The sequence below is a fragment of the Helobdella robusta genome (genome assembly GCF_000326865.2).
Source record: "Helobdella robusta unplaced genomic scaffold HELROscaffold_36, whole genome shotgun sequence".
Lineage (NCBI taxonomy): Eukaryota > Metazoa > Annelida > Clitellata > Rhynchobdellida > Glossiphoniidae > Helobdella > Helobdella robusta.
In genome coordinates, this window is record NW_008704742.1 from 1,452,007 (window position 1) to 1,465,512 (window position 13,506).

General features: G+C 33.1%; 2 protein-coding genes across 2 annotated transcripts; both read right to left on the minus strand.

Annotated features, from left to right (window-relative positions):
• On the minus strand, nt 1-150 carry HELRODRAFT_83225 (hypothetical protein; the record flags this gene model as incomplete). The annotated part of the gene is made up of 1 exon (XM_009023473.1): nt 1-150. A coding segment is annotated over one exon (150 nt), but the record flags the coding sequence as incomplete, so codon positions are not given.
• Nucleotides 151-6,362: 6,212 nt separating this feature from the next.
• HELRODRAFT_176152 (hypothetical protein) lies at nt 6,363-12,815 on the minus strand (the record flags this gene model as incomplete). The annotated part of the gene is made up of 4 exons (XM_009023474.1): nt 6,363-6,487; nt 8,481-9,208; nt 12,073-12,176; nt 12,228-12,815. 4 exons carry the CDS (start codon nt 12,813-12,815, stop codon nt 6,363-6,365), a joined length of 1,545 nt encoding a protein of 514 aa, XP_009021722.1.
• Nucleotides 12,816-13,506: the final 691 nt, after the last annotated feature.

Here is a 13,506-nt window from a genome sequence, read left to right on the forward strand (position 1 = left end):
AAACTTGAATTCGTCTGGGTTCTTACCTTCGTCAATGAGAGCTTCTCTCAGACGTGCTACTAGTACTTCTTTGTTGCCACTTGTGACAAGGCTTCGTTTCTGTAGTTCTTCTCGTAGTTGAACTACGTTCAACCCACACAGTTTTGACATCGTGTTCTTTTTCTACGAGTAGTAATTCGCTGGTCGAAGATCCCACTTCCGACACCAATGTTATAATACTCGCTCCAGTCACTAGAACATTTTAGAATACGCTAGAACTTAGTGCGTTCGGTAGCACGTTTATAACAATATTTTTAACGTGATACTTATTTTTGCAGTAGCATACAAATAGATAAATGCTAATGCCAAGTGGAGAATCTAGAGAACCTGGGGCCCCCCGTTGTGAGTAGTGTTGTTATTAAAGCTCACAAAAACTCGGTTTTTAGACAAAAAATACAATATTTAAGTAGTAAATGAATGCATCAAAAATTGGCGGGATAAGCCAAAAAAGGTAGTAGCGAACATTTTTTAATTTTTTTAATTTTTTCGACTATCTTTTTATGTTAGAATATATTGTATAAATTGTTCACACATACACACATATATATAAATACACACAATTATTTATAAAGATCAATGCGTTTTCGGCATTATCAATCAATCAATCAATTAGCTTATAAAGCGCTATTTCCGCGATGTTCAACAGCGCTCCTCAATGAATTTTGAAAACAGATGGGTCTTGAGATCCGCTCTGAACTTCGCAAGTGATGGAGAAGAAGTCAGAAAAGTAGGTAGAGAGTTCCAGAGAAAAGAACCAAAAAAACCAAAAGCAGATTTGGCAAAAGAGTGTTTAACACGAGTTAAGAAAAAGCGAGAAGAAGAAGACGATCGTAAACCGGGGCGTTTAGTTTCAATTAATATATCTGATAAATACTTAGGAAATAATTGAGATTGAGACTTATACATGAACGTGCAAATTTTAAAAATTATTCTATATTTTATAGGTAGCCAGTGCAAGAGAACAAGATATGGAGATATATGAGAAAAGAAAGAGGCACGAGCAACAAGACGAGCTGCAGAGTTAAAAGCTTTACTTAAAGGATAGAGTATAGAGTCAGGAAGACCATAGTAGAGCGAGTTATAATAATCAATCTTAGATAAGACTAACGAAGTAACAAGAAGGAGAAAAGTAAGATCATCAAGAAAAGGCAAAAGTTTTTTTATTCTACGTAGATGAAAGTAAGAGCTTCTAGCAACACTATTAATCTTAGAAGAGAGAGACATAGTAGAATCAAAGATAAAACCTGGACTACGAAACTTGTGAGAGACATCAAGAGTTTTAGAATCAGGTAAGATAATAGGAGGAATAGTAATAGAGTGTTTAGATTTATTAAAACAAATTAATTCAAATTTAGAAGGATTAAGTTTAAGACACATAGAGTCACACCAAGCTATAATTGAAGAAAGACATAGAGATAAATTATGAAGAACACTATTGAGATTAGATGGAGGAAAAGAAGTATAAATGTAAGAATCATCAGCATATAGTTGACTAAAGAAAGAAAAGTTATTAATAATACGAGGTAGTTCAGAAGTATAGAGTATAAATAGAAGAGGGCCAAGGATAGAACCCTGAGGTACCCCGAAAGTAAAAGTAGAGGAGTTAGAAGTAGAATTGTTGAGAACAACAGAAGAAAAACGATTACAGAGATAAGAAAAAAACCAAGATAGACAAGAATCAGTAATATTAAAAGAAAGATGCAGCAGTCTCAAGAGAATAGTGTGGTCAACAGTATCAAAATCTGAGGAAAAGTCAAGAGCAAGAAGAAGAGTAAGATTACTATTGTCACTAGAGAGAAGGATATCATTGTGTATTTTAAGTAAAGAAGTTTCACTACTGTGAGCAGGTCTGAAACCAGATTGAGATACAGGTAGCAAGGAGTTAAAGTTTAAATAGGATGACAGTTGATTAAAAACTACTTTTTCTATTATTTTAGAGATGCAAGTAATATTAGTTACAGGTCTATAATTAGATAAAGAGGTAGGATCTAATGATGAGTTTTTAAGAATAGGAATAACAATAGAATTCTTATAAGAAGTAGGAAATTTAGAGGTGGAAAGAGATAAATTAACTAATTTGAGAATGATTGGATAAAATATTGAAGAAAATTCTTTAAGTTAATTAGAAGGAAGTAGATCTAGAGAACAGGTTGTAGACGACATAGAATTAATAATTTTAGTTCTAAAAGATTTATTGGAGTAAATACAGAAAAAGATTCAGTAGTAAGTTTAGTAAAGTTATGAGAAGAAAAATTAGAATTAGATGTTCTTAAAGAAATAATTTTATTTACTAAAAAGTCATGAAACTGTTGAGCAGAAAAAGATGAGTGAGAGGATTTTTTATGTAGAAGTTTAGATAGAACAGACCATCTATTTTTAGATGTTGAAGCAGATGTTATAGAATTTTTAAGAAAAGTAGAGTGTTTAGAGAATAGTAGATATTTATAATTAATCAATTCAGATTCATAGATAGAATAAAGAGAGTTAGATGGATTTAACCTATAGGCTTTCTCCAGTCTTTTAACACTTTTCTTGGCTACTACACAAGCATAATCAAACCAAGGAGCCTTACGAGAATAGAGCCTATAAGTAAAAGATTTAAGAGGAATAAGTTTATCAAGGATAGAAGTAATGTAGATATTAAAAGCATAGACAAAATAATCAACGTCAAAAAATAAGGTAGTATCAAAAATAGTTTCAGTAAGAGATTGAAGAAAAATATCTTTATTAAGAGAAGACCAGCATCTTTTAGAAATGGACATAGATGAATTTGAAGGAAGAAAATCTAATGAAAAAACAGATTCAATAAGAAAGTGATCAGAATAAAGAACAGAGCTAGCAGAGATATTAATAGGCTTAGAAAAAGATGAGGCTATAATAAAATCAATAGTGTTACCAGAAGTATGGGTAGGAAAAGAACAATATTGAGTTAAGTTAAAAAGAGACAAAATATCATTAAATCTACGGGTGTAAGAACATGATAAATTATTGAAGTGCAAGTTGAAATCACCAGAGATGTAGAAAGGAATAGAAAAAGAGTAGAGAGATTCAGCGAGTGAGTAGAATTCATCTAAAAATGAAGTGTGAGAAGAAGGAGGGCGATAGATTACAGCAATATAAAAAGATAGAGTAGAAGACTTAAGAGATACAGCAAGACATTCTAAAGAAGAAAAATTAAAGGAAGTATTAACGGAAGCAGTAAATAGAGATTTATAAAATAGACAGATACCCCCATAAGAAGAATGAGAAGATGATAGAAGATTTTTTGGAGGTCTAGAGAGTTCAAAGAAGCTGTAACCATCAGGAATAGCAAGAATAAGAGAGGGAGAGTTAGAGTCCTCGTGCCAAGTTTCAGTAAGAGTAAAAAAATCAGGTAAGGAGGAAGAGATTATTTGATGGATATAGAGCGATTTTTTATTAATTGATCTTATGTTAATATTAAACAGTGAAAATGTAGAGGTAGGTTGGATATTGGTACTTTTAAATCTAGTTATATTATTTAAACTAATAGAATTAGAATTATTATTCTTATCATTATTATTAATTACATTAGAGTGGGATTTAATAAAATTATTCTTATTATACTTGCTATTAGCATTATTATTATTAATATTATAATTATGGTTACTAACTATATTTATTTTTTTGTTAGAGCTAGATTTATTGTTTTTATTGTTATTATTAGACCTAAGATTAAAGTAAAAATCTAAATTTAAAGTAAAATTATACAACTTGTAGTTGAACTATAAGTTGAATAATGCCTAAAACGCAGTGATCTTTATAAATAATTGTATTTATGATAGTCTAAACCCAAAATATATGTATATTTATATACACATATACATATATGTAATATGTAATAAAAAAAACCCTCCTACGCTAGAAACTCAGTAGATTCCATAAATTACTGCACATATATAATTAAAAATGTCATCAATAAAAAGTTAGATCTACGCTGTAATTATGATTTATAAAAAGAATTAATTAAAATCTAGTTAAAAATTATGTAATTAAGATCTAATTAAAAATGTCATCAATAAAAAGTTACAACGTATGAACCAAAACAACAACAACAATAATAATATTGTCACCATTATCAACAATAACCATATTAATATGGTCACCATTATCAACAATAACCAATAACAACAACAATAACAATAACAACCGATAATAATATTAACAACAACAATAACAACAATTGTAATGACACTAACAACAACAACAATAACCAAAACAATGATAATATCAATAATAATACCAACTACGATAATGTCATTAACGCAAACAACATCAACGACAACAATAACAGTAATAATAATAACACCATTATACTATTTTATCGAAATTTCATGTCTTCGTCCTATAAAACTGATGAAAAGATCATGAATAAGATAATCCATAATAATATTAAACCAACTAACCCGAACGATAGAATAAAATTAAGAATCTTTCACAAAAACTACAAAACATCTAACCTTTTAACTTTGAATAATTGCCAACCTCACAACACTTCCCTTTTGAAACATAGCCATCTCATATAAAAATTTTCTTGTCCTCTTGACGACTGTGCGCGTCTTCATACTTCCTATATAGGAATGACTACTACAACACTACCGCGTAGACTCACTAAGCCAAAAGAGACGGTGCAATAAAAAACCGTCTTGAAACTTTCCACAACACCCCAATAATTAGGAACCTTCTAGATAACAACACAAAAATTCTAAACAACAATCAACAGCACTAAAACCTAAGAATTGCAAAAGTCATTTTCATCGAATATGAAAAACCTTCCACCAACATCTAACAACGAATAACACTTCCAACTCGAAGAATGAACAACAATAATGTTAATCGGACCAACCAGCGGCAATCTAACAATGATGATAATAACAATAACGATAATAACAATAACACCGTCAACAACAACAACAATAATAATAATAACTATAATGAGAACATCCGTTTATTTTCATTTTAAAATATACATTGTAATTATAAAGTTAAAATAATGAAACTTGTAATGTAAATTATATAGATATTCTACAATCTACATTGCTCGCCATACATTTTAAATGGGCACAAAGAGAAATAGAATCAGCATTAAATTATGTTCAAATCGTGTTACTATCACAGTAAATTGTGTAAGATGACGATACTACAGAATTAATTAAACTTCTATGAAAAAGGTTTGACCAAATAAAATTAATTAATGATAGTTTAAAATATTAAAAAAAAACTAGCGGAAAAATTTCAAATGAATTTATTATATCAATTCGTATAAAAAATTATTAAGATTTTGAAAGTATTCTGATGTTTTATATTCCTTAGATTTAGAAAAGTTAGATTCGTGGCAAACTGTTAATTCTATTATTTCGATAGTATCACCTCGTCGAATGGCAATATCTGGACGAAGTGATTTAAAGAGAGATGATACTGGAAAGTATTTGTTGCAGTTGGAATCAATACATCGTACCTGCAAATGATTGAATTTTTTCTAAAATCATCGATAGTATATTGTTGTGACGTGTTGTATATCTTTTCAGGGACAAACTGGTATGTATAAAATAATAATAATAATTATAATAATAATATTAAACATTTTATTTCATTTCAACCTCCTTGCGCTAAAAACAATAATAATAACAATAGCAATTATAATAATGCGAACTCTTTTATTTTATAGCAAAGACACTAAATAATTATAATAATAAAATAATGAAATGTCACAATAATGTAATAAAATGTCAATGATTGCCAAAATGCTCATTTTTAGAAAAAGTACATAGCGTTGAAGTATATTCACATGTATATCACAAATTGTTTCTGTCACAATATATGCCATACGATAGCTTTATAACTGTCTCTATCAATTAATTCATCGTTAAAAGAATCTGGCCACAAAATTTTAAAAAGTGAAAGATTAAAATTATTATAAAAAAACCTATTGGTGATATTTCAAAAGTATTTATAATTATTGAGCAGTGTTTATAGTTGTCATTTAGATAACTGTGCAAATTGTCTGAATATTTTTTGATCTTGTATTGCCTGGATGATTCAAGATTTGTTTCATGACAAACCGTTAACTCTAAGATCTCTACTGTGTTGCCTAGTAGTATGGCGACGTCAGGTCGTAGAGTGTTGAACAGATCGTAATAATGAGAACTCTTTTATTTCTTCATAAGCCAAAATATAAGTAAAAAAAAGAAATTACAATTAAATATAAAATGATCAATTATTATAATAGTTAAAAGATTAAAATAATGGATAATTTAACATCAATGAATGTGTACAAGGATGATAAAATAATATAAAAACTAGAGTCAAGCTTTATTTCTGTGACAATATATTGCGTAAGTGGATGCTATCGCAGAATTGATTAAGCTAGATCTAAAATCGTCACGCCAGTTTATTTTAGTTTGAGATAAATTGAAAGAATTATAAAGACCTATTGGCGAAATTTCAAAAGTGTTGATTAAAATATTGAATGCTTAAAATCGTTCGATAGGTTATTCTTGAGGTTGTACTTGTACTTATCCACTTTGTAGTTTCTTGATTTGGTGTAATTGGTTTCATGACAGACTGTTAGGTTCCAGTATTTCAATAGTTTTTTTGTACAAGATTGCTATGTCTGGTCTGAGCGAGGTAAACAGTTGCGACACAGGGCGGATCGATTCTTCTTCGATATCGCAAAAATGATTGCTCCAGGCGCGATGCATGATTTGATGTTGTACAAGATGATGGCAAGTATTTTATTGTGGCGATTTAAGTACCTAGCGAGTGCAGATGGCGAACCACAGTTTGATACTACATGCTTATTTGTTTCCTTGGCGTTATGCTGCGTTGTTCGTTTTTTTCCATTTGACTAGGTTAGCGTTGGTTGGTAGTTGTTGAATGAGATATTTTCTTGTGAATTTGTATAAAACATCTGGCAGGGATTTTGTTGCATTAGCCCAACGGGTGATCTCTGAGTCGTGAATGTTTTCCTTAATCGACTTTATCAATGTTACTTGGTATTGTAGCGACGATAGATGGTTGAAGTCATTTTGGTGTTGACGCTGTTTCAGTACGTTGCACGCCATTTGAATATTGTTGCTTTAGATTTGGTTGTCGACTTTTCTGTATTCGTTCTTTGATTCCTGCCACAGAACTCTCATTTCTTCCCTGGTGTTTGTTTTTAAGTGTCCCCGAAGTTTTAATTTCATTAGTTCTGTGTGATGTTTTAGCGATTTTATGTTTAACCCTCCACTTTTGTAAGGCAACGACAAAACTTCAGCAACACAACTACTTACGGGAAGAGACAACCAGTCTCTTACAGCTTCGCATATCAACGGGTCTAAGCTGTTACCTATCCAAGTTAGCGAAATATCATATAATCGCAATTGGAATGATAATTGAGACGGAATGAAGCGACGTAGAATTTGAAGTTTCCATTGAGCTGTTGTATTCAAGTCGCTGATTACTTGCAGCATATCCGTTAGCTTCTTTTGGAGTATCTCTTTTTCCTTGACGTTTTTGCACTCAAAATCATAAGATTTACCCAGATACTCAAATCTGTCATCGACGCCTATCTGAGGTATTGTTTCGTCGTCTATTGTTAGCTTCGGCAGAAATTGTTCATATGCGCCATCCCGCTTTCGCATCCCGAATGTGCAACACTTGTCGACTCTTATCTTCATGCCAGACCATTTGCACCAGGATTGGTTGAGATTGATTAGAGTCTGAGCACCATCAGAGCTGTTTGTTATAATAGCTGTATCGTCAGCGAATTGCAGCCATGCTCTGGATTTTAGATTAGCCGCAGGGCCCCATAGGTATCCACATTGTTCATATTCTTTTTTTTTCAACATCCCCCTTAGAAGGTTGAAACAGAGGTTGAAAAGAAGAGGTGAACTGGGGTCACCCTGCAGCACTCCACGTTTCACAGGGATTGGTAGAGTTAACTGCTCGCGTACTGATACTGTTGTTGAATAGTCAGCATAAATAGAATCAATTAAGTTGCACATCTGGTCCGGCATATGATGGTATTTTAGAACAGATGAGATCGTGACTAACCTCACCAAACGCATTTCTGAGATCTAGAAGGGTGACGATGATCGTTCGATGATGTTTTTTCGCATCTTTCATCAGGTGGGTAAGTAGATGAGTGTGTTCCGTCACTCCGTCCAAGGTGTTGATGAAGCTGTTGTTTTCCAGATATTTGTGTATTCTGTTGTTGACGCATGTAGAAAAGATCTTGTAAAGAACCGGTTGGAGCGTTATCGGTCTAAAGTTAGCTGGGTCATTGGGGTCACCTTTTTTATAGATTAAAATGGTGAAGCCCTTTCTCCAACAGGATGGAATCGTAGCAGACCTCCAGCATTCGACTATTAATTAGTGAAGGATTGTGCGCAGCATAGGGCATTTTTTGAAGACAATTATTGAGATTTGATCGAGCGAACAGGGGGATGCTCTAAGTTTGCATTTTCTAATGACTGTTGCTATTTCGTGGTATGTTGGGGGGTCGATGTTGCATGGAATTGTTGGTTGTTGCAATGTTGGAACCCAGTTCGGAAGGTGAAACTTATTGTGAAATGGATCGTGGAGTATGTTGTAAAAATATTTCTTGCAGTCGTCGATGCTGAATGATGGGGTTAAGCTGTTTGATGGGTTGAACAATTTTTTGCATGTTGACCAGAATTTTACTTTCAGTTGTTTTGTTATGTCGACATGTTTCTCAGTTTTTGCATTTTTCATTGATAACAGTTCTGTTCTTATTTGTTTGCTTATTGTGCTGATTTTCATGTCGAAACTGTGGTCGTTGCGGCCAAGTAATTTTAACTGCTTTAGGTCCTTCTTCATGTTTTTGACTGTTTTATTGGGGTGTTGTGTTGTCGATAATTTTTGTTGCTTTACCGTGCCGTAGTTGGATGCAAAATAATTGTAGATCAGTGATTGGAATGATGTGGTGAAATTGTTGATGTCGGATACATTTGGTAAGGACGTTCTGTGGAGTTGGAAGTATGTATTTGCTTCCGTCCAATGTTTTAGGGTCTTAGGTATTTTTATTCCAATGAGAGGAGTTTCCATGATGTTGCTGTCCAACCTTTCAGGGAATGCTTGTTCGCGTTGTGGTGGTGGCGACAGTTCCAAATTTTTGTCAGATTTCTCTGGAGTTTCTAGTGCATTCCTAAGGTTTTTAAACATTTTGCAAGTACGTTGGTGTAATTTCAAGTCCTTCCGACCCTTGCAACTCTTGCCACAACAACATGGAATTAAATTATTATCATTATTAGTTAAAATATCGTTACTTTTAGAACTATTAAAAATGTTAAGAGATATCACAATATTACTTTTTGGTGAACTGCGTATATTAAAATTGTCATTATTATTCAACGTTGTTTTAGTGCACCTCCAGAAGTGTCTTCCTACATTTACAAACTCATTAAAACAATGTGGACATTTACCAGCGTTAACAGTTGAAATTATATTTAAAAGCAAAATAAAACTAAATAAATATTTAAAATTAGATTTTATTAAAACTAGCTTAACCGACAAAATTTTCCGCATCTTTACATTTAATTTTTATATTATTAAACTTTATAAAACCAAATTAAAGTAGGTAAAAACATTGAGCAGACTAAAATCGACCGACTCTCATGTTTACACGATACAATGTAATAATAATAATAATAATAATAATGTGAACTCTCTTTTATTTCTAGAAAAATATGAAATATAGTAAAATGAGATAAAAGTCTAATTAAAATCTAATAAAATAAAATAAAATAAATAAATTGATTTAAATTAAATTAAATACAATAGTATTCTACGATGCTCATCATTTGAAATAAACGAGTACAACGAGCTATGATGATGTTATTGCGTTCACAGTAGATGGCATAAGATGACGGTATTACAGAGTTAATAAGGTTATTATAAAATTGATCTGACCAAATGTTATTGATTAATGATAAATTTAAAAAATTGCAAAAGCCCAATGTTGAAATTTCAAAAGTATTAACTATTATTTTCAGGTGTATTGAATTGTCATGCAAATTATTTTTGAGATTTTCTGAGTATTTGATAGTTTTATATTTTTTTGAGTTGAGTAGGTTGGATTCATGGCAGACCGTCAGCTCTAATATTTCTATCGTGTCGTCACAAAGTATTGCGATGTCAGGACGTAGGGATTTGAAGAGCAAGACACTGGAGGGATCCCATCATAGTCCACATCTGCATATATCGAAACCCCTGGACCCGCGCATGCTTTCAACCTTTCTATAATTATGTTTAAAATTTTGTTGTGACGCATTGTGAATCTTTTAGTGCTGCCACCTAATTGCAATTAGACAGAACATGTTTGTTTGTTTTCCGCGCTTTACACAATGGACAGTCAGTCGTTGATGATTTGCTCCATCTGAACAAATTTGCATTTGTGGGGAGTTGTTGGATGAGACTTCTCCTAACAAATTTGAACAGTACTTCTGAGAGGTTTGCAGTGAATTTCGACCAGTGAGCAATTCTAGCTGCGGGAATCTGGTCTTTGATTACTTTTAAAATTGTGCCTTGGCAACGAAGTAGCGATAGATGTTCGAGTTCTGCATTTTGTTGTTTGATCGTTAACATGCTGAGTGCCGGTTTTATGTCCTTTGAGGAAGCAAATTGTCGATTTTTATATAATTGCTATAGGACTCGCTCCATAAACATTTAAGTTCTTCGTTGCCGTTTGATTTCAGGTAGCTACAGAGTTTTAATCTCAAAGATTCGGCAAAATTTTTGAGAGATCTAACGTTTAGGCCGCCTAGTTTATATGGGAGCGACAATGTCTCCGACAGACAGCTACTTATGGGCAATGACAGCCATGATCTTACTGTTTCGGTGATTAGGGTGTCCAGATGCATACTAATCCAAGTCAGTGAAATGTTGTACATGCGAAATTCAAACGCAAATTGAGATGGAAGATATTTTCTAAGGATTTCAAGCTTCCACTGAACTGTTGTATCCAGTTCACTGACGGTTGATAGTAATATTTTGAATTTGATGATCATCTGGTTTTTGGCGTTTGTGTTGTTGCCTTCGAAATCATATTTTTTCCCCAGATATTCGAAATAACCTCCGATGTCAACATGGAGGATTTTTTTGATGTCGATCGATAGCGTCGGAAGGAATTGTTCGTAAACCCCGCTGCGTTTTCGCATACCGAACGAGAAACACTTGTCAGTTCTCAAACTCATTCCAGTTGCTTTGCACCAAGCGTGATTTACATCTATGAGTTTTTGAGCACTTTCGGTGCTGTTGGCGATAATGGCCGTGTCGTCTGCGAACTGATGCCACGCTCTTGTCTTTAAGCTGGCTGGCGGACCCCATATGTACCTGCATTGTTGGTACTCTGTTTGTTCTATGACTTTCATCAGGGGGTTGAAGCAGAGGTTGAAAAGCAGTGGAGACACGGGATCACCTTGCAATACACCACGCTTGATTGGAATGAGCGGGGTTAGTTGGTCGCATCCGGAAACTGTGATTGAGTAGTCGGTATATATATGTTCAATTAGTTTGATAATTTGAGAGGGAATGTGATGAAAATCCAGAGTTGATGATATGAGTTTATGGCTGATTTCACCGAATGCGTTGCGAAGATCGAGAAGTGCGACGATAATGGTTCTTTGATGTTTCTTCGCATCGTAGAGTAGGTGAGTTAAAAGCTGATTATGTTCCGTAACACCATCTATTTTCGGGTAGAAGCCTTTTTGGATGTTTTTATTTATGAAATTGTTGATTTCTAAAAATTTGTAAATTCTATTATTTATAAAAGATGAAAATATTTTGTAGAGTGTTGGTTGCAAGGTTATTGGTCTGAAGCTGGAAAGATTGTGAGCGTCTCCCTTTTTGTGGATGAGGATCGTGAAACCCTTTTTCAAACAAATTGGGATTTTGCCTGACAACCAGCATTGTATTAATAGTTTGTGTAGAATAGTGCGTAATATAGGGCATTTTTTAAATGAAATTATCGAGATTTGATCGAGTGGGCAAGGTGATGATCTAGCTTTGTACTTGCGAACTATTGTAGATATTTCATGGTATGATGGAGGGCTTGTGTTGCAGAGTGTTGATGGTCTTTGTAGCTGTTGAGTCCAGTTTGGTAGTTGGCATTTTTTCTGGTTATCATCTGATAGTATTTGTTTGAAATAATGTGTGCAATCACTGACGTTGAACAACGGTTTCAAATTTTCTGTCTGGGCAAATATTCTTTTGCATGTCCACCAGAATCGTCGTTTCAGTTGAGACGTGATGTTACCACATGATTTACCAGATTTTGATATTTTTGTTGATAACAGTTTGGCTCGCAGTTCTTTACTTGTTGATCTGATAAGATTGTCAAAGCCCTGGTTGTTGCGGCCCAATAATTTTAGTTGCTTCAATTTATTTTTTAATTTTTTAATAGATTTGTTAGAACTTTTGTTGTTGTTGTTGATCGTTTGAGGTTTGATGGTGCCATAATTTAAGGCAAAGTAGTCGTAAATCATTTTTTGAAATGTATATGCAAATGCGTCAATGTCGTGGTAGCTTGGCAGTGTATGTTGTTGCAGTTGGAAGTAGGCGTTTGCTTCTGACCATTGTGTCGATGTTTTTTGTAGTTTGACGCCTGGCAGAGTTGATTCTATTGATTGTGTTGGTGAGGGTGACGAAGTAGATGTCGAATTATTTGATGGTTCTGATGGTTGCTGCTCCGAGGTTGGAGAGGTTGCATCTACGTCGCTTGCAGGGTTGTCTGCTAATTTAAGTTGATTATGCATTTTACATGAACGTTGGTGCATAATAAGGCCTTTTCTACCTTTGCAGCTTTTACCGCAGCAGCAAATAATATTTTTTTCCAAATTAATTGAACTGCTTTTACCGCAGCAGCAATTAATATTTTTTTCCAAATTAATTGAACTGTTATCTATAGAATGTGCATTATAAATATTAGGAGAAACTTCAACGTTGGATTTTTCAGCAGAACTTACAATGTTGTTATTAGAGTTGGTATTTTTTGCACAACGCCAGGTGTGTCTTTTTACTTGAATAAAATCCTTATCGCAATACGGGCATTTACTTGCATTAATTTCGTAAATTAAATTTATTAAAATAATTAAAATAAAATAGTAGACTTTATTAAAATTAAATTTTAAAACCACCGCCATATTCCACACAATTTTATCAACATAGTACAACAATTTTAAAACCAATTAATCAACTAAAAAAACGTAATTATGCATAAAACGGTAAGCTGTACGAAATCGGCCAACTCTCGTGTTTCACGTTCGCATAATAATAATAATAATAATAATAATGAGAACTCCTTTTTATTTTCATCGTAAAAACGTACATGAAATGAAAAAAAAAACAATAATTGTCAATGATAATCAAAATTAAAATATATATGTATATAGTAAAATGTCTTGAAATAATCTCCGAAGCTGGTCATCATATAAAAAGAATGTGTAC